A 21,848-nucleotide genomic window follows, 5' to 3' on the forward strand; every position below is an offset into this window, starting at 1 on the left:
ATCATCTTTTGAAACGAAGAGATTATTTTTTGAAGAAATCCAACAACACCAACAGCGAAGCAAAACGCGCCCAATCCTTCTAGTAACTATAAGTCTAAGTCAGACAAGGTTTAGCAAGACTGATTGCCAAATAGCAAAACCGAATCTTCTTAGCTTACCCTTCGATCGTGTCCAAACCACAACCACAGCCTGCCACGTACCGATGCGTGCGGTGTTGGCATATTTTGTGCTGCTCCACGTCGTTCTCCATTGCCTAGTTAATACCACACCCCGGGGGCAACGCAACCCAAGCAATTTTGCCGCAAAAATTCGCGCGCGCGCGCGCGTGTTGTCCGTCGGCGATGGACCAGGTGCAACGGAAGAGCATCCTGAGGTCAGCCAAGACGCTGTCGCGGACGCGGTCAGAAGAGCAACCCATGCTGTCTGACCTCGGTCAGCGGCGGGAGGTGGTTCTGAACATCGATGGGAACGGCAACGCTCCCGGCGCGGACGTCGTCGGAGCGGCGGGGAAGCCGACGGCCAGCAGGACGTTGTCGACCGCCGCCAGCTCGCCGGCCCAGGGGTGGGCCGACGCGAGCTTCGACTTCTGGAGGAACGAGGGCGGCCCCGCGCGCCGCGTCGACGACTTCAGCTTCAAGAATCGGTCGGCGTCACCGCAGCCGCAGGCATCGTCCCCTTCGATCTCGCCGAAGAAGAAGGCGGAGGAGGTCGGCGTGGACCCGCCCACGCGACTCATCGGGAACTTCCTCCGGAAGCAGAAGGCCGCCGGGGCCGAGCTGTTGCTCGACCTCGACATGGAGCTGGACGACATCGGGAGGTCGTCACACTCACACGCGTTCTCATCCAACTCCCGAGAGCAGGAGGCGCCGCGTGTCTCCTTCAAGGACCGACAGAGCTCCTCGTCCTCTTCATCCGGCTCCGATTCCGATACCGGCGGCCGCCGTAGGCCCGCCGGCGATGACGGAATATGCAACACCTCTGCTTCCACTCCAGCGGGACCGAGACCATTACTGCGAGCCAAGACGCGCTCCCGGCTCACGGACCCGCCGCCGCAGTCACCCGCGGCCGTCGACGAGGAGCGCAAGAAGTCGTCTGCCATGCGCCCTCCCAAGTCCGGCCAGTTTTCTGGGCGTATGACCGGCAAATCCGGCCAGTGGCGCAAGTCGGGTCCCATCGAGGAGGAGGAGGAGGACCCGTTCATCGACGACGACATCCCCGACGACTTCAACCGCGGGAAGCTGGACGCTCTCACCATACTGCAGTGGGTGAGCCTGGTGATCATCATCGGGGCACTGGCGTGCAGCCTCGCGATAAGGCCGCTGTCACGGAAGCGGCTCTGGGAGCTGCACCTCTGGAAGTGGGAGCTCCTCGTGTTGGTGCTCATCTGCGGCCGCCTCGTCTCCGGCTGGGCCATCCGGATCGCGGTCTTCTGCGTGGAGCGCAACTTCGTGCTGCGCAAGCGCGTGCTCTACTTCGTCTACGGCGTGCGCGGCGCCGTGCAGAACGCGCTCTGGCTCGGCATGGTGCTCGCCTCCTGGCACTTCCTGTTCGACGAGGGCATCAACACGGCGGTGCTGCCCTACGTGACCAAGGTGCTACTCTGCCTCCTCGTTGCCACGCTCGTCCGCCTCGTCAAGACGCTTCTCCTCAAGGTGCTCGCCTCGTCCTTCCATGTCTCCACATACTTCGATCGGATCCAGGAGGCGCTCTTCAACCAGTACGTCATCGACACGCTCTCCGGGCCACAGCTGGTCGACGAGGACTACGTGATCGCCGAGGTGCGCGAGCTCCAGCGCGCCGGCGCAGACATCCCGAAAGAGCTGCATCCCGCCTTGCCAACCAAGAACCTGTCGGGGCAAAGGGGCACCCGGGTCTCGGGTTTGATCTCCAGGGGAATCAATCCGCTGTCCAAGGAGAAGAAGCGGCGTGAGGCTGATGAAGGGATCACCATTGACAAGCTCCATAGGCTCAACCAGAGAAACGTCTCGGCATGGAACATGAAGAGGCTCGTGAAGATTGTTCGTTTCGAGACGCTCGCCACAATGGACGAGCAGATCCAGCAGGCAACTACAGGGGACGGGGCCGAGTCAGGGACACAGATTCACACCGAATATGAGGCGCAGCTCGCCGCCAAGAAGATCTTTCACAACGTAGCCAAGCCTGGTTCCAAGTAAGGACTTCTGCTTTAATGAGATTATATCTTATACTGTAGTATTAATTTACAAGTTACATCATTTTATATTCCTATTGTCTAGGCTCTAGGAATTTTGAGCTCAACAAGTAGACCTATATATATAGTACAGACTGTACGGTATATTTTTTTAATTTTAATTTCATATAAAAAAGCATGCTACATAATTGTTAGACAACTTTATAGTGCACTTCCGTGTCAACTACAAAAGTGGAATGACAAATTATAAAACTTTACAGTAATACTCCCTTTGTAAAGTAATATAACATCGTTTAGATCACTACTTAGTTCTCAGGATCGTGACAATTAATTTACTAATTCTGATTCTTAATCGTAAATGTATAAATCATAATGCAGGCACATATACTTGGCAGACATGATGCGCTTCATGAAGCAGGAGGAAGCCATCAAAGCTATGCATCTTTTTGAAGGAGCACAAGAGCACTGTAGGGTCGGCAAGAAGTCTATGAAGAACTGGGTGGTACTGATCTTATTATTGACCCTTTCTAGCTATCTTAGATGCATCGACCATAAAGATGTCATTTCTAATGTTATATCATATGGTTCGTTCTGTAGGTGAATGCATTTAGAGAGCGCAAAGCTCTTGCCCTCACACTTAACGATACAAAAACAGCAGTTAACAAGCTTAACCAGATGGCCAATGTTGTTGTTGGCCTCATAGTGTTTGCTCTTTGGCTTCTAATTCTCGGCGTAGCGACGACACATTTCTTTGTCTTCCTCAGTTCGCAGCTTCTTGTGGCAGTGTTTGTATTCGGAAATACCTTGAAGACGATTTTTGAGGCAATAATCTTCTTATTCGTGATGCATCCTTTCGACGTCGGCGACCGCTGTGAAATTGAAGAGGTTCAGGTAATGAATATATTCATGATGCATCCTTTCGACGTCGGTGACCGCTCTGAAATCGGCGCTACTTATTTATGTAATCTGATATTGCCTTGCATTTGTCGATTGACGTTGTAAGCATTTGAATTTCAGGTCGTTGTGGAGGAAATGAATATCATGACAACAATCTTTCTTCGTTACGATAATTTGAAGATCTATTACCCAAACAGTGTGTTGGCCACCAAACCAATTTTTAATTTCTACAGGAGTCCTGATATGGGAGAAGGAGTTGACTTCTCTGTCCATGTTGCCACCCCGCTGGAAAAACTGGCGCTCATGAAGGAAAGAATACTACGGTGCGTACCAGTTCTTCTGTCATCTCAGTTTCAGATATGTTCACAAATTGGGAAACACAGTGCCATTTGCTACTGATCTTTTGCCACATCAGATTGGACTAACAGTAGTTTTCTTTTCTTCCTATGATCCAGTTACATTGACAGTAAGAAGGAACATTGGTACCCCGGTGCGATGGTTGTCCTCCGGGATGTAGATGACACCAACAAGCTAAAAGTGTCCATATGGCTCCGACACACACTCAACTTTCAGGACATGGGGATGAGGTTCGTGAGGAGGGAACTCGTGCTCCAAGAGATGATCAGAGTCTTGAAGGACCTCAATATTGAGTACCGGATGTTGCCCCTTGACGTGAACGTGCGAAACGCGCCCCCTCTGCAATCCACAAGGATGCCGACGACATGGAATTATTCATGAAGTGGCGGGGGAATCCCGTTATGATACCACATATACAACAATTACCGTCTCTATGATGTGGTGAGAACTGGTAGCAACTATAGCCAGTAGCTAATTGAGTTGTCAGTGTGCATGCAGCTGCGGCGACCATTGTAAGAGTGTGTTGTGTGGTATCAAAAGCTTTAATACACTCGAAGATAGGCATACAGATAGTGGCCGTTCAAAATATTGAAAGCAGTCAATTGCATAGTTTAGACAAAGCAATGCTACACTTATGGTTTGACGATTACAGATTAACATGGTTATCACTGAGGCCCACCTAGAAATACAGAGGGGATTAGTGGGTGGTTAGTTGAGGATCTCATCCATAGTTAGACCCCTTATGATGATGCTCTTAGGTCTAGCAATTTTTTGGTATACACAAGCCTGCCGTGTTAGCACTTATCCTGGCATTTCGTTTCTGCAAGTTTTGTTTGAGTTTCACATGTATTTTAGGTGATCATTTAGCTTGTCACGCAGTTCTACGTGTTAGGATCCTTGTTACGACTAGGGTTGCAGGCGAAGATGGTCATGATACAACGCAGTTTGCAGAGCTGAAACGTGTAGCTATGGTGAGAAAATTATCGTAGAGACCATGACAAATTTATTGATCACATCATGGTAAATTATTATTTTTGTAAAATATCAGCTTCATTTCCATGGAAAATTTTTGGCATACGATATCTTTTGTAACGTAGAACTTTCCATGTAAGCACTACATTTTTTTTATACATTTGCCATGATTAATAGAGGAATCATTTTTTTCTTAGTATGCATTGTGAAACAGACATGTAGTTTCTTAGCCTGAGCTCATATGAGCTCGGGTGAACAGTAAAATCAGAAGAAAAAGATTATAAACAATTCAATTTTTTTTGAATTGTTTAAGTCACAAGCATTGACAATTTTTCAATGCTTGCAAATTTTCATCGTGAAATGACATTTGCAGAAGCCGTGGCTAAAAGAACAAAATTGATGCTCCAAAAATGTCATTACGAACAACATTTTGGAGTGATAATTTTGTTTTTTGCCACGGCTTCTACAAATGTTATTATGCAATGAAATTTTGCAAGCATTGAAAACTTTTGTCAATGTTTGTCACTAAAAATATTCAGAATTTTTTGAATTTCTGTTCCATATTTTTTTGATTTTACTGTTCACCCGAGCTAATTTGATCTCGGAACTAGAAGTAGAAGAGTACTTTCGTTGTGAAACCCCCTACTTTTATAATTTTTGCCATGATCTAGATTCTTTTCTGTTACATTTGCAATCAGACCATTCTCTGATTGTTTATAAAAATTCGTGCATGGCAAAAAAATGTAGAAACCATGACACATTTCTTGAATATACCATGGTAAAATTATAAATTAGATGATGCCAATTTTATAAAGTATAACATGACAATTGTAAATTTATGCTTATCTGCATTTTTCTCTATCAGAAATTATTATATTTTTGTTTATGGCAAAAAAATGAAAAAATAGCTAATTGGGCTAGTTTGGGAAAGTTGCACGTTCACTTGTTCGATCCATCTGAAGGGGAATGAAATGTTCACTCGTTTCTCCAGAGCTGATTTTCCATCCTTATTTTGCTGTAAAAAATGGATGCCAATATGGGCGAAACATTAGATTTGTCGGTTCCTTCGAGCGATTTTGTTCGCTAGGAGACCCCCCCCCCCCCCACCACCACCACCAGTGCAACCCCAGGACTTTTAATGGGCCTCCGCTTAAACCAACGTCACCGTTATGCCAAAAACAAAAAAAGACATAAAAGGCCCACTATCCTGTTGACTACTACCAAGCCTTAAATCTGAAATTTGGACGTGATTTTGAATAGCAAAATGAAATGTGTTTTTTTCTATAATGTGTATAATAAACTACCATCATGTTCAAATGGATCAGAACTTAAAACTTCAGAATTCTGTTTTAAGCTAGATCGGTACGAGTAGACCACGCCGTTATGAAGCTAAAAAAATACCAAAACATCAAAACACATAGAAGAAAACTTAACAAACTATGTTTCAACATAACTGCCATTGTTTCATAAAAAAGATGGCAAAAAATATTGAAAAATAAATGTATAAAATGTCAAATGAAAGAAATTTGGCATGACATGTTCACGTAATTTGCCATTGTATACACAAAGAATTTGCAATGATTTTTTCAACAAAAATTGCCATGTTTCAAAAATAAATTACAAAACATAATTTATTATGGTGTATGCGATAAAAGTTTCCTTGGTGTGTACAAAACTAATGTGCCGTGGTCCGAACAATAAGTTCGCCATGGTTAAAATAATAAATTTGCCATGGTCCAAACAATAATTTTGCCATGGTTGAAAAAAATAATTTTGCCATTGTCTGAAAATGTAAATTTGCCATGGTGAAATATATATATATATATATTTCATGGTCCAAATAATAAATTTTCCATGGTCAAAAAGTTATGTAGGTCATGGCAAATGTGTATAATAAAATGCTTGCATCAAAGATATTATACATACCATGGCAACACTTTAGTGCCCATATCGCAAATGCTATCTGCATTGCAAAACAATTAAAATTAAGGCAAAACTACCTATGAGGATCATGGCAAATGTAGATAAAAGTTCATGGTCCAAAATGTTGAGCTCCATAGGCTCAACCAGAGAAACGTCTCGTCATGGAACATGAAGAGGCTGGTGAATATTGTTCATTTTGAGACGCTCGCCACAATGGACGAGAAGGTCCAACAGGTAATGGCAGGGAAAAGGGCTGAGCCAGGGACACAGATTCACAGTGAATATAAGGCGCAATTGGCTGCCAAGAAGATCATTCACAACACATTCCCAGAAATGTTGGTTGATGTTTGTTAATTAGTTAGTGAATATTCACAACGTTTTGAACATTTTTAATTCACTGTTTTATGACAATATAATTTGACTTGTTATTTGAAGTTGTATTTGAACTTAGTTTGAAACAAATGGGGTTTAGCAAAGTTTAATTATGATGACCTGGCATCATTAGTGTGGGGTTACTGTAGCATGACAGTGGGAGACGAATGAGTGATTCCTCGGACATCCATGAATTACATATATATATATATGGAAAAGCAAAGCTATTGTGTTTCCCTCTAGAGGTAGCAATCTGAGCCACATGCTCGTGTTGGGATATGGTCCACTTTCTTTCCCTCTAAACATTTTCATCATTTTGGTTGTGTGAAGTTTATTTCCTCTTTTAGATGAATCTGGACCACTTTCTCATGTGCATAGGCATTAGGCCCAGCCCGTAGCCTGGCATGCCTGCACTGTGTCAGTGTTCGGGCCGCCAGCAAAGAGTTCCAGCCCACGAAAGGTTCTCAACATGCGATTGGTTCCTTGCGTAGGTAAGGTTCGTGCATTTTTTTATGGTTTATATTTTTGGCCGTGCTATGCTAAGTTTGTGGGCTGGGTTATTTCCGTCCCGTTTTCTCTCTCCCTCGCACATTCCTTCTCCACTAAAAAAAACGTCCCTCTCTCTGCCTCGTTCTCCATCTCGGATCTAGATGTTCTTAGAAAAAGAAATAAATCTTGATCTAGATCCCACCGCCCCAATCCTCTCCCTTCCATGGCCAGCTGCCTTCCCTTCCCCGGCGAGCAGCTCCGCTCGACCCTCTTCCACCCCTTCTTCGGAGGTCATGGGCGTCGCCGATGGAGCTCATCCATCACGGGTCGTGTGACGACCACCGTCGTCCTTCTCTGCCACCCCCTCCCCACATCTTCTTAATTCGTTCAGATTCTACCATTATTTGTAATCTGCGATTATGCAGGTGCTAATATGTAATTCATGGATGTCCGAGGAATCACTCATTCGTCTCCCAGCCTTCTGCGCCATGTCGCCAAACTGAAGTGGATTTGCGAGAACAGTTCTTATTTCGTTTTCCCCGTCCTCTTCCACAAGGCCAGATTTGTGATTGAAGTTGATTTTACGATTGCTCAAAGGTGAGATTGCTGTTACATTATTTTGATTTGTTGCGAGTTCTTCACCCTCCTACCCAACTTCCTCTTCTGCTCATGTGCATTGTTCGTGTTCTGGCAAGTGTGTTGTCCATCGTTTCATGTTTTTTAAATTTTGATGTTTACATCTCCATCGTTGTATGCAGTTCTGGAGCGAGCTGGATGGATTTTGAATTGGTTCCTTTCCATCATACATGGCTCGTGGTTCAAGTTTTAAGGTGTTATGTGCTACATGGATTAGCTGCCTCACCCTTTGAACTTTTTAGCTCGGGTGGCGGGGAAGACGCCCGCGCCAATGGCCGTGCGGAACCCGCTGCCTGCGGCCACGCATCCACTTGCAACCGGGATGTGGGCGAGCCTGTTGTCACAGTCCTCGGAGGTGCGTGAATTGGGGTGGCTGGCTTACTGGTTATCCATTCGCTTCAAGATTTTCTGTCATGTTTCCATATTTTTCATTTATGCTATTCTGACAATGATGAAACCTGCCAGATTTGTTAGCTTTACACTTCTCTGAAATTTTCGGAGTTACCCTTTACCTGATGACAGATTTTCCAGTTTGTTTTAAATGACCATGAAGTGTCAATCTCTATATCTTTTAAACATGTGTTATCTGAATAAATGTTTGAGCACTGCGTGTGCACTATGTTCTCTGGATAAATGAAATGCGCACCCTGCTCTTTGATTGTGTGGCTATTTAGTCATTGTCGTGGTTTCAGTTATATTGACTCGTCTTGTACCCTAATACAATGTTACCCTCCCCCTGAATGTGGCAGTTTGTTGCCCAGCTTGTGCTGACCGAATGATAGTTATGTATAAAAATGAGATGAATAAGAATCCTTTTGTTTTTTCCCTAAGATATTGGTTCTGATTTCTAAAAAAACTAAAGTTACTAAGTTGTGTTCAGGGTTCTGGCCGCACTGGTCCTTGCCTGTGCACCCGCTGGGCGCGGCCTAGTCGCCATTGTCCAGAGCGTCGACGAAGAGCTAGATCCGACCATTATAGGAGGCGGGGGAGCACTGGAGAGGTTTGCTGCCTCTACCCGGAGCGCATCGATAGCGGTGGCAAATAAGCATGCTCCGGTGGTGTGGTGCTCGCGATGTAATGAGAGTTGTATCGACGTTAGCAGTTTTAGTAATTTTTTACTACCTCAGTCCGAAAATACTTGTTGGAGAAATGGGTAAAAATGAAAGTATCTAGAACTAAAAGGCGTCTAGATACATCCATTTCTCCAACAAGTATTTCCTAATGGAGGGAGTATGCAATATTTTATAGATCTCAAGTAAGCATCTATGTGAGATATTTTGAATCGGGTTTGATGTACTAGTTTCAACCAAATATGCACCTAATGTTATGTTCATGTGCTAGTGAAATTAATGTTGAAAACTCCAAACCGGGAATGACATGAACACGACGCCTATCTTTTTTTGAAAAACTTTCAACCAATTCATTTTTAAGCATGATAGTACAACGAACATGAAAAAGAAATACATCCAGATCCGTAGACCACCTAACGACGACTACAAGCACTGAAGTAAGCCAAATGCGCACCGCTATCATCGCCCTACCTCGCCGGAGCTGGGCAAAACTTGTTGTAGTGGACAATCAGGTAGTCATCATGGTAAGGCCCTATAGGACCAAGGCACTAGAACAACAACCTAGCATAGATCAGAATGATCCAACCTGAAGACACATGAACGTAGACACACTACGACCAGATCCGAACAAACCCATCAGACACACCTCCACATGCCCACGGATGATGCTAGATGCACCACCGAGACGGGGGGAGGTGGGGAGAACCTTATTCTATCTTGAGGGAGCCACCGCCGTCTGGTCTTCCTGAGCAGGACACAAATCCTAACAAAACTAGAAGGAACATCTAAAAGCAGAGCCCTCGCACTGGCGAGGGATGAGCTCCCCCGCGTCGCTATGGCCCTAAGACCACCGGAGACGAGGCGGACCGCCGACGGTGCAGGCAGGAGGCAGAGAAACCCTAAGTTTTTTTGGGAGGGGGCGGGGGGAGGCGGCTGCGTGCTGGTTCTCCTACACGACGCCTATCAACGGGATCACCGTAATATATACATTTTCAATGTTGAAATTACTTTATACTTGCATTTTGGATGTGCACTATACTCACGCACATTTTTATTACAATTTTGATAAGAAAGAAGTACTTAATAAAAACAAAAAAATAAAGAAGTATTCGTCGCTCATCATATCTCCATCATTATTCTCTCTATATTCCTGTATCAGTTTCTATCTCGGTATATAGACACTTTGTAAATTATCTAGATAGACTTAAACCATTAGGTCATGCGCTAGCTGGTAAGTTTATTTTGAACATCAAGACAGTCAAATCAATTTGACCAGCTTGCGAACAGAAAGGAATATGGCATACCCGTGACCACGGTCCAAACATTGGTAGGTCACGGCAGAGAAAAAGACACGCGATGTTGCAGTACGTCAACAATACCCATGACCAAACCATCTTCTTACCGGAGCAGCCTGCACCAAAGAGAGAGACAGGCTTCTCCTTCACCAGAAGAATGACCACGGAGCGCACGACGAGGAATTCGTCAACCAGCAAATTGATCAGTTTTCATTCCGGTAGCCTTTTTTACTTATCTTCTTTGAATCTCTGACTGACTTCAATCTTTGAATTTCTTACTATGGTGGATCGTCGTCGAGTCATGTCGATTCCACATAACTCCAATGAGACGTGCCTTAATCAAACAACCATCAGATTTTTTATATTGCGGTATAATCTTAAAGCATATGTGAATAATATATATTGTAGTTTTCTTACTGTACTGATTGGCATCCCATGGAGGGATAGACCACCTCGTATTTTATTGCAGGAATGAGCATTGAGACTTGTTCTACTGTCAGAGGAACATGGTTGTTGGGGTGGGGGGGGGGGGAGCTGCTATGTATATCAAAAAATCAGCCGAGAAATTTAAGCAGTGCACTAAGCGCAGATGTATTACGAAATTACAAAAAAAAATCCATACCTGCATCTCACTGGACTGGTTGACAGAAACGCTTTCTGCAGCAAGAACATCACATGGTGGTTCGATGATCCCAGCAAAATGGTCCTCAACCTTGATAATACTCTTTGAGAGACCCCCCTGGAACTACTTGCATCTCCCAAACCAAACCTCCCATTGAAGCCATTGTACTTTTCTCAAACTTGTAGAAGAGATGCATCACTATATAGGGCGGATTGAAGCTATGCTGCAATAAAATGGTGCTGTAAAAACAATAGCTGCCATGTAATATAGATCAGGGTATTCAGTACAGAAACATTTTTGGGACTGCATTTGATGGTGCTTTTGTCACGGTGAGTACCGGTCAGAAAAGCTTGCACTTCACAATAAGTTGACGATTCATCAAGTTCTCCAGGCTCGGAACGAACGGTTTGTATGAATGCTTGGTTAACTACCAACACATTGGGTTCCATTACATGCGGCTCTCCTGCTTGAACTTTTCATAATAAATGAACAAAGAAACTAGTAGGAACCATGGTATGTAATGCAACTTGAAGCTGGCAGGTTTGCTTGTTGAAAATGCGGCAGATTTATTAGAGATATCATTTTTGGTTGCATTAGATGATTGCTTCCAGGCTCAAACTCAAACTCCTAGTTTTTCACGGGCAAGAATGCATTGCTGTATTGCCCATAATGTAAGGATGCATGTAGACTGTGGCAGAATTTATTGTCCGTAATGGAAGGATGCATTGCTGTATCCAGTTTGGTTGCAACGTATGGCAATCTTCAGGTTCAAACAATAAAAAGTTCAGAACCGTAAGGAGTGGAGGCAGATGATGGACGATCATTTTGCTAAAAAAAGAAGGCCACGGATGGGACCTTTTGAAGATAGCAAAGCAACAAAACCTACTCCATTGCCTTGCCGAAACTGTTGCATGTGAGAGCCCCTATGTTGGAAAGTGGCTGCAAACGAACTCTGAATACACCTGACACTACAGGCCCTAGGTTGTCGTTTTTGTCCAAGCACCAGTAAAGTAGAGGCACATGGCTTCCTCTTTGGACAGTGAGATCACCAATAATTCCAGAAATTGAAACCTTATCCACGACAAAGTTCGAATCTCCAGACAATTGAAAGGTTCTGATAGCAATGTCTGTAGCTAGTGTTGATAGGAAAGTCGTGCTCTATATATGTAGCGCTACATAATGACTGTTTGATTTGTTTCCTAACTATTCTTCATGCAAGACTTTCCATAGTTCCTTTTTGTTTCCATTTTTCACTATTAGACATGCAACACTTGCCATACAATAAATCGTATTAATGTTTAATTATTTTTCTGAACTACTACAGGTATCTAATATGCGTATTTTTGTTTTCTAACTATCTAATACGGGTATCTAATACTTACTAACAAAAATTTGTACATACACGGGTATATATACTCGGTAAATTATGTTTTGAAATATTACATTATATTTTTGTTTTCTAACTATTTAATAGGAGTATCTAATACCTATTAATGAAATTTTGTACATGTTTTTGTTTCTTAACTATATAATATGGGTATCCAATGGAGTATCTACTAACGAAATTATGTACATACGCTGGTATATATACTTTGTAAATTATTTTCTGAAATATTACATTCTATTTTTGTTTTCTAACTATTTAATACGAGTATCTAATACCTATTAATGAAATTTTGTACATGTTTTTGTTTCCTCACTATCTAATACGTGTATCTAATACCTACTACCGAAATTATGTACATACGCGGATATATATGCTCAATAAATTATTTTCTGAAATATTATATTCTTTTTTTGTTTTCTAACTATTTAATACGAGTATATAATACACGTTAACAAAATTTTGTACATGTTTTTCTTTCCTAACTATCTACTATGGGTATCTAATACCTACTAACGTAATTATGTACATATGCAGGTACATATATACCTAATAATTTAATTTTTAATCTATTATGTTTTATTTTGTTTCCTAACTATCTAATACGGGTATGTAATACCTACTAACAAAATTACGTACATTCGCAGGGTTCGTATATATCCAATGAAATCATGTGTCATATGTACCACTCCTAATTTGATCTGTTATACAAGAAAGGAATAAATGTCAACTTTTATTCCCTATGACATCTTAATACTCTGCCTTTATATCACGTGACATGCATGCATGAGATGGTCCACAAATTAAAACCTGCCAAATTAACTAGCAATTGATACATTTATATTGGTTTCCAAATCAGCCGCTAAACACGATCCGACGGCAGAGAGGCAAGGTGTCCAGGCACCTAGTGTGTATGTATGCCTGTTAATGAAAATCGGCTGGCTGGGTAATGATGTGATGTGCACCGGTTGTGATGAATTTTGCAAAGCAAGTGCGCGTTTTCAAATTTACCACTAGATAGTGTGTGTGTGTGTGTGTACCTTTCTTTCTTACCCTCCCTCCTTGACAATTAATTAGACATGACAATTAGTTAGACATGTATGGATTGGTGGATCAGAACGATAGCGAGCAAGCGCCTCTCGAAGCAAGATGAACGTATGTTTACTGCAAGACTAATTTGGTACCCTTCCGTAAATTAATATAAAAGTGTTTTGATCGCTACTTTAGTGATCTAAATGCTCTTATATTAATAGTGTTACTATTCATCACCCAGGGTGCAGAATAGGTTATTCTTCACCCGAGGTAATTTTACGATCATTTCATAATTAAATTACGTTTTGAATTCAAATAGTTACATTCTTATTGATTCACTACGTAAAATTTAACATAAGAAAAATAAAAATATAGGTCATAAGACAAGAAAATTTGCAGTTTATGTGTATTTTAGACTATGTTTTTACGTTTGTAATTTTATATAATATAAAATATTTTTTACGGCGATTATATATTTTCTTACGATCCCTTTTTGCGTCGGAAATAAGACAAAACTTATGAAACGTAAAATTACGGTGCATTGCTGGTAAAATAGAGGTGGGTGAAGAATAACTATTCCTCACCCAGGATGACGAATAGCACGACCCCTTATATTAATTAGTTTACAGAGGGAGTACCTATATACTATGCTAATGCTATCATCTCTAGCTGTCCATCACAGCTCTCCTAACTAGTCTTCTTCTTCTTTTTTCTTGGAAAAAGGAAAAGGAATAGTCTTCATCTGTCTACTACCCTAATTTCACATCTTTTTTTCCCTCTCTCAGCATATCTCTGTAGTCTCTTAGAGCAAAAGGCTGGTAATAAATCTAAATGACTTGGCCGATTTTTTCAATTATGTGAGAAGAAGCAAGTTGAAGGCAATCCAACTGTGGTACGTGAGAATTACTTTTGAGTCTTGATGATGATTCAGTTAATTAGGTGTAGCTTCTTCTGATCATCATTCTACTCCTATTTGGAGCGAGCACGGCACGGCACAACACGGCGTTGAATCGAACCTGTGTAGACACGTTGCATCTTCATGTTATATGTACACCATGAGTGAGGTGATCCATTTTCTCTAGTCTACACCATCATGTAGGTCTGTTTTTCTCTTCAGTATCCTACTTTAGTAGCTAGGAAGCAAGTGCAAGTTTGTTAGGAGAGACAAGGGGAGGATTAGGGGATGACACAGAGATAGATCTCACGTGAAATCCTAGTTAATTAGCTAGCAAATCAATGGAAACTACCCACCAGTTTGTTAGGAAACATAACAACAAATCATCCTATATTAGTTATCTCGCCCCCCTCTCCTCCTTGAAATCAGGCACCCCAAAACCAACCAACATAGCCTCCTGTTTGATTGCCAACAGGTCGTTCCGCCTCCTCCTCGTACATTACTCCCTCCCTCCCTTGCCTTCAATCTATTGGCTGCCGCCTACTCCCGCGGATCGCCCTCCCATCCGTGGTCTCTCTGCGTTCCCCGCTCGCTCCTTCGCTGCGTGCGCCGTCTTCTCTATCTCGCACTATAAATCTCCATCCAGCCATTTGCTTGCGCTCGCGCCCCACATGGTTCTCCTCCTCCGCCGACCACCTCCTCCTTTCTCCTTGAGGGAGGCAACACACCAACACTACATCTAGTGGCCGACCACGTCGTTCCGATGCGCCCCACATCTTGCTCCTCCTCCGTCGACCACCTCCTCCTTTCTCCTTGAGGGCAACCCACCAACTCCTCCTTTCTGCTTAAGGAAATATTGACATTTTACCACTCAATCCAACCTTGTGATGCAGATGATGCGGGAAGCAACAGCGGAAGTCTGGACGTCGGGCGAGATATGGATGGAGCTATGCTCCTCTCACGGATGATGGGCCAACACTGGTGTTTGTTTCTGAAGATTCACACTGAGCCAGCGTGATCAAAGGTTAGTGGAAAAATAATATGCATTTTTTTTATGTTTCCTTCCTTGCATTGGTAAAGATGCTTTCCTATTGCCACATGTCTTGATCTTAGAGCAGTATAAATAGAATTATGCAGTACAGTTTAGTAGATAAAACTTGAGAGGTAACGAGGGCCATTTGACAGTATTTACGGCTATGGATCAGTTGATAAAAGATTTGGTAAATAAAATTAATTACATTGATCTTAGCTGAACTCCAGTAGTAGTAAAACATACAAGGTTATCTTCTTTCCTTCTGTTCCTTCTGTCTTTCTTTGTTGCCAGTAGTAGTTTTCACCCCCTTCTTGCTGTTGTTATTTATATATCTTGTATGAGTAACACTACAAGAGAATAGCCACGTGGAGACACCTAATTTATCTGTGAAAGACACGAAATTTCATCTTTACACGTGTATAGAGTCGTTAGATAAAGCGTATCCTCATGCACCATGTGAAGGCTCGTAGAATCAATGAAAACAGTACCCTACAGAGAGAGTCAAATGAAACAAGAATATATTAGCTAGAACGAACAACTTCATTAGTACGTCTCACTTTTTGACATGCACACCAATAGGTGAAACTCACGAGGTGTATCAATATATACATATGAAGAGTAAATATTGCTATTGAACTTCCATTATATCATTTTCTGTAATGGCTAAATATTATACTAATGGCTCGTGAGAATTGAATCTTTTATAAGTCTGCATACAAACAATTTTTGTTCTTCTCAAATAGGGATACAGTTTAAGGTCCATGGGCTCCTATCAAACAATCACTATATAATTTTGAATAAAGTAGTAACAATTGCACAACTAAGAAGTAAAGTAAATCTGCTAGAGTTTTACCATCAGGGGCAGCATTCACAATAACGCAGCACCAATCAGTTCGCTTTGTTTTTGAGCTTCTTGTTTGCATAATGCATTCCTACAGGAAGAAAAATACTAAGCCACATGTAGGCATGCTTTAGAAGTTAGTGTCCACATGCATGCATGACTACTGATCCATTTTTCATCATCTTAATTAGTGGGAAGCAGATGCAAGGTTGTTTGGAGAGAACATCGACATTAGGGACTAAATAGATTCACAATAGTAATTAGGAAATACGAGAGTGGATTTTATATGAACCACTACCACATAGTCAAAATCAAATGAACTAGTAACAAAGTGTCATGATGATTTGGCATGTAGAATTTTATTCAGTAAATTCTGCAATTGTGGTTATCCTGAGACGCATGTTTGGTGCCAAATTGCTTTCACTCATGTTTTAATCCACCTTTTTTGTAGTTGGCAAAATTGTTTTTTCACTCATGTAGTGCTGTTGTGGATGCATTTCTTAATCCATTCGACCCGTTATGCTGCCGAAATTTCTAGCCGAAATTTTCACGACCTGTCGAAATTTTGTCCTTGTTTATAAGGAAACAAGAGCTTTAGGGTGTTGCCTGCAAAATTTTAGGGACTTGGATGCAAGATCATGTTATTTGTGGGGATGAAAAAGAAGAAGGCTGTTTATTTCAGGGTCCCAAGCCGTGGCAAACAACTTGATCCAATTCTGAATGTGGCAGTTTTGCTCACAATTTTTGTTTCCCAAACACTGAAACACCGAACAAGAGTTTCAAATCATAAGGATGTTACAATTACATATTGGATTACTGCGTTTTTTCGGGAGATGTCCACGTATGTTTGAGAATAGGACTACTAGGATATTTCAATTTTTATGCTGATACAAATTTGTTTGAGAATTGAATTATTTTGAGTTTCTAAAATTTGGGAGTGTATATCATTTTTGCCGATCATCCTTGTTTTCACTGTTTGAGACTACGGTTTTTAATCCCATGACAATGAATATTTTGGTTTATGAAACCATCAGTTTCTAAAGCTACTGCTAAAATGGTGACGTGTTTGGCAATCAAAGTAGTGATCTAAACGCTCTTATATTTCTTCACGGGGGGAGTATGTAGTAATGTATTTGACCACCACTAGAGTCATTTGCTATTTTTCTCAGTTTTTAAAACAAAGTCCCGATTTTTTTAATACAACAAAAATACCATAGTTTTGTGGATACTATGGCTTATAATACTACACTGATTTTTTCGGGGAAATACTGCAATCTTAACTAGAGGTAAACATCTCAAAGTATTTGAAACCATAGATTTTCAAAATAATATTCTTGAAATACATTGCAACCAAGCACACCCGAAGTTTGTTATTTTTATGTATAGCATTATATGTGGCGGAGCTTGACAAGAATCTATGGGGGGCAATGACCCAAAAAAAATTAACCAACCGCGACAAAATTTAACTAACGCCAGCGGCGACGATAGTTGGGGAAAGAGACACGTAAAGCACTCAAGTCCCGAGCACCGAGCAGGCTCATGTAGTCTTGTTTGTGTGATAATGCCGGTGATGGGCTCCTGGCCTTGTATGTGTATGTGGATATGGGATGGTCACTACCTAGTAAAACAAATTGCAATTGGGCTAGGGGCCATGGCCCCCTCAGAGTATGTGGACACCGGGTCATTTTTGTCCTGGGTCCGCCCCTGAACTTGCATAGCTCCGACCAAAACTGCCCCAACGCAGCGAGGATGAGCCCGCGTTTGTTGGGGGTTCCCGAAGCAAGCAGGAGCACACTCACAATGGCACCGTTCGTCAGACCGCGGGCCGCAGCAGATCACTGGCCCAGGCGGCGCTGCAGGAATCGTTGCTGCTGCTCAAGTGACGCTTCCCCCCTCCTTCCATTCTGGGTCAGAGTTGCACCAACAAAGAAGGAAAAGATGAAGCGGACGACACCGCAAGTTAGAGCAGTTTAAGGGGAGACGAACAACAAGAGATCCGAAAACCCGCAAAAAACTTCGCTCACCTCACCTTAGAGAAATGGGACAAAGTACCACACACAGGGAGGGAGGGAGGGAGCAACGGAGCATCATTTTTCAAACATCACAACATTTTTCTAAAGACAATAACACTGGAAGATTATGATCCCTCCCTGAGTAACATTGAATTGTTGACGTTCTTTGTTCTGAGTGCAAAGGAGCTTGAGACCATCTGCATTAAGTTTCGCTATAACTATACAAAATTAGGATTCTAGTCAAAGTGACGACCTTCCAACAAATATTTTATAACTATACAAAATCAAATATAATAAATCACATGTATTTTTAATTTGGTTAACGTGTTATTAATCTAAATATTATATTCCACACAATCAAATCTGATTAGAATATACTACAACTGATTCCCACAACAACAAGTGGTGTACCATCCAATATTCATAAACAACCAACGAATTCTGAATAAAGCGGTAAAAAAATTACGGGCCGGGCGAGTATACGGGCTCTATTCTGGCCAGAAAGTTGGGCCGAGCCCGTATACTCGCCGGAATTTTGCGGGTTTGCGACTTTTGCTCGGTCTGCTAGAGTTGCTCTTGTGTCATCTCAGCTCATGCATTACTGCGGTCATGCCCGCTCGGTGATTCATGCACTGTTCTTCATGTCAAAAAATGGCGTTAATCAAATGCATCATATTCGGTGATCTACAAGAAAGTTTTTGGATTGAGCTGAAAATTTACTCAATATTTTTAGAATATATAAAAAAATCGGGGAAGATAACTACTGGAGAGAGCCACCTAGGAGGCACGAGCTCAGGGGTGCGCCCAACCCCACAAGATGCGCCCTGTGAGCTCGTGGGTCCCATAGGCCTTTGTTAGCCCTAATTCCAACTCCATAAGTATCGTCTTGGGAAGAAAAAATTAAAGAGAAAGAATCATCATGTTTTATGATAAGGAGGCCTTAATATCGGATATCAGTTTCTGAGCCCGGGCTCAGCTGATCCCGTTATCTATGCCGCTCACTCAGCTGGGGATACGCGCTGCATTCTGCTGCTCCCATTTGTCCACATGAGGTTCTTCACTTTGCTACTTTTTTTGCCGGAACTTTGTATATAAAACCGGGGTTATCATTAACAATGTCCGCGAACACCTCGAAAGTCTTTCGGACATCATCCTCCGGCTGCTCATGGCTTATCTCCCCACAAATGTTCCTTAAGAGTCCTTTTTGTAAATGTTTCTCGACTGATCCGAAAAGGCTGCCAATTATGTTGTACACCTTACCAAGATTCACATTATTCTCCCTCAGTTGCTTTATCAAATCCTTAGTGTACACATCGATGTACTTGTGTGAGGGTCAGTGCACCTTCTCGCCCATCGTCAGTGAAATCGAGTGGTTGTGGCTTTCACGGTGCTCAGTAATATACCAACTGTTATCGGCAGCGCATAGCAACCTAATCAAGGATAGACACTTGCACCGTCACGGCCTGCTATTCTCCGTCTCTGGCTTTCCCTTCAGTTTGTCCATATAGAACGCACGGTCAGAACACTAATCCAAAATCTCAAACAAAAAACTACATGAAATTCAAAACTTACCGAACAACTGCAGACGATCTCCTGCATGCATTTAGCCATATCTAATAACAAAGCGAACTTCCCACGAATAAAAATTGTAGAAGTCGTATGCTTCACCCAACGAATCAAAAATCAATCCTAGTTCAGGTCTTATTACACTTTTTGTTGGTTCCTCCGTGTATTTCCGAATTGACTGCTCCAAAGCACTCATTCGGGGTGGACACGGAGTCCGGTCTGGTGGCGCACTACCCAGTCTGAATCCGCATTTCAGACAAACGACGTTTCTTCAGTTCTGATGCAAATAGTTGTTCTCTGATTAAGACCAGCAGCAACTATGTTGTGGTTTTCACTCACTATCGTATGTTCTCTAACATTTTCTTTCAGTGATGCAAATGGGTCGCAGTGGCATAATTTTTTTTGTTCTTAACTGCCTATTCGCCTGTTTCAGGTCTGAAATAGAAACCATGTTCTAATTTTTTCACCAACACATGCTTTCAAAAGATTACGTACACATTTTCTAAATGCTACAGAACCACGATTTCTTCTCTTCATACCTTTTTGTCCATCCAGGGGCTGGGGATTGACTCTGTAAGTAGATTGAGCAGACCTCATCATGGACGACTCGTGCGCCGGCGAACGCCAGCACCAGCAGCATCGCTGCAATCGTCGCCGATTTGCTGACCACATTCAGATAAAGCATTTGAATCAGCCTGGACCGCGCGCTCCTGCTCCTCCATTCGCTAACAAAACCAGAGGAACCGTATCCGACTGCTCATATGGCTATCCGTGAATTCCTCAAAGCAGGGGAAACCTGTCAAAATAGATGCGACCATTGGCGTCCATTGACAGTCATTCCACATGCAATCTACTCCCGTCCTATTTTTTTTCGGATCCAGAATCATTTACTTGTCAATGGCGTCAAGGAGGAACTCCATGCCCGCATCTTCCATTGTCTCAGCCAGCTCCGGCCGTAGCCTAGTTAGCGCCACCTCAAGGAACAACCTCGTCGGGCGTTACAAATGGGTGCAGCGGCGGACGGATGGAGTCGGCTGGAGGGGAGGGTGCCGGGGGCGTGCTGCCGCCGCCACCTCAACCTTTTCGCCCGTGACGGCTAGACGGCCCAGCTTTTCGCCCGACGACCTGTCCTCTCATCTGTTCCATGGATCAGGAAAAACATTAACGTCCTGGTCCGTGGACCAGACGCCAACCACGTCTCTGCCCACCCACCCATACGCTACGGGCCCATCTCATCCGCACTGTTTCATACCATATTTCACCTTAATGCCAATTTCCAGCGGACCGCGTCTGACACGGCTGCCGTGCTTTTCCAGATCCCGAACGAGGAACGGAAGGCATAGATTTTTTTTTTTTTGAGACAAAACGGAAGGCATAGATATCGGGAGCAGCTGGGCACGGGCACCAAATAGCCCCTCTCGCCTTAATCTCTACTCCTAATGGACGAGTTGGTGAATAGTCTTCGCGGTTTATTTTTGCTGGGTTTTTTTCGTCTCTCCTCCCACCACCCCCTCCCACCCTGGTCTATCGGTTTATTTTTCTCTCCACTCTTTATTACAACCAGAACTTTCCTAACATATAACAAATCACGGATCTAACTTTCTTAAATTATGTAAATCAATCGATTCCTTTTATTGGTTCAATTCGTCTTCGGAAATAAATAACAGATTTTCAGGAAACAAACAATACATTTTAATCTAACTTTCCTAACTTATCTAAATCAATCGATTTCTCTTATTAGTGAAACTAGCAAACATGCCCGTGCGTTGCAACAGAAAAAAATTATCATAGGCCCCTATCCAATAAACATTTATCAAGATTCCTGTCCACATGGTCACAACATGTTCTAATATAATCAATTCCAAGGCAATAACCTCGGGTATTGCACCTACAACTGTTACTGAACCATGACAGCGTAAGGGAATGTTTAAACTTAAGTTCACAATGCTCATGGTTCACCGTTCACATGAAGCAAATGATAGTTGCTAACCAAGGTTGACCGATATGGGTCAGGGACCGTTCTTGTCGAGAAAGACCAAGAACGTTGTTCAAAGACCTTCCATACTTAGGCTAATGTAATATGAAAAGCTAGGAACTTATATCAGAAACACCAAGGACTATGAATTCAACTCTTCGTGCATTGGTGTTAGCTGTGAGTGGGTCGAGCGGGGCAGCCTTGTTCCCGGCAACTCCTAGGAGAAGAGCATGTTGGTGAGGGGCGCCGACTGAAAGTTGTGCTTTGAACAACATAAGTAGGTTAACGAAATACTTGGGCAAAACTA

At 42.7% G+C, this 21,848-nt stretch overlaps 1 protein-coding gene across 1 annotated transcript; it reads left to right on the forward strand.

The window, feature by feature from the left end:
* Positions 1–270: 270 nt before the first annotated feature.
* LOC125529734 (mechanosensitive ion channel protein 6) lies at positions 271–4,053 on the forward strand. The gene is made up of 5 exons (XM_048694154.2): positions 271–2,170; positions 2,549–2,672; positions 2,768–3,061; positions 3,188–3,390; positions 3,523–4,053. The coding sequence occupies exons 1-5, from the start codon at positions 342–344 to the stop codon at positions 3,803–3,805; spliced, it is 2,733 nt and encodes a 910-aa protein (XP_048550111.2). The 5' UTR covers positions 271–341; the 3' UTR covers positions 3,806–4,053.
* Positions 4,054–21,848: the final 17,795 nt, after the last annotated feature.

Source organism: Triticum urartu, chromosome 5A (genome assembly GCF_056163025.1).
Source record: "Triticum urartu cultivar PI428250 chromosome 5A, HENAU_Tu73, whole genome shotgun sequence".
In the NCBI taxonomy this organism is placed as follows: domain Eukaryota; kingdom Viridiplantae; phylum Streptophyta; class Magnoliopsida; order Poales; family Poaceae; genus Triticum; species Triticum urartu.

What these genes read in the sequence shown, in the direction of transcription:
- LOC125529734 (XM_048694154.2), top strand. Translation starts at nt 342, where the DNA reads ATGGACCAGGTGCAACGGAAGAGCATCCTGAGGTCAGCCAAGACGCTG. An exon ending in AGTCTATGAAGAACTGGGTG is followed by an intron (nt 2,673 to 2,767) that starts GTACTGATCTTA and finishes TTCGTTCTGTAG; the next exon opens with GTGAATGCATTTAGAGAGCG. An exon ending in GTGAAATTGAAGAGGTTCAG is followed by an intron (nt 3,062 to 3,187) that starts GTAATGAATATA and finishes TTTGAATTTCAG; the next exon opens with GTCGTTGTGGAGGAAATGAA.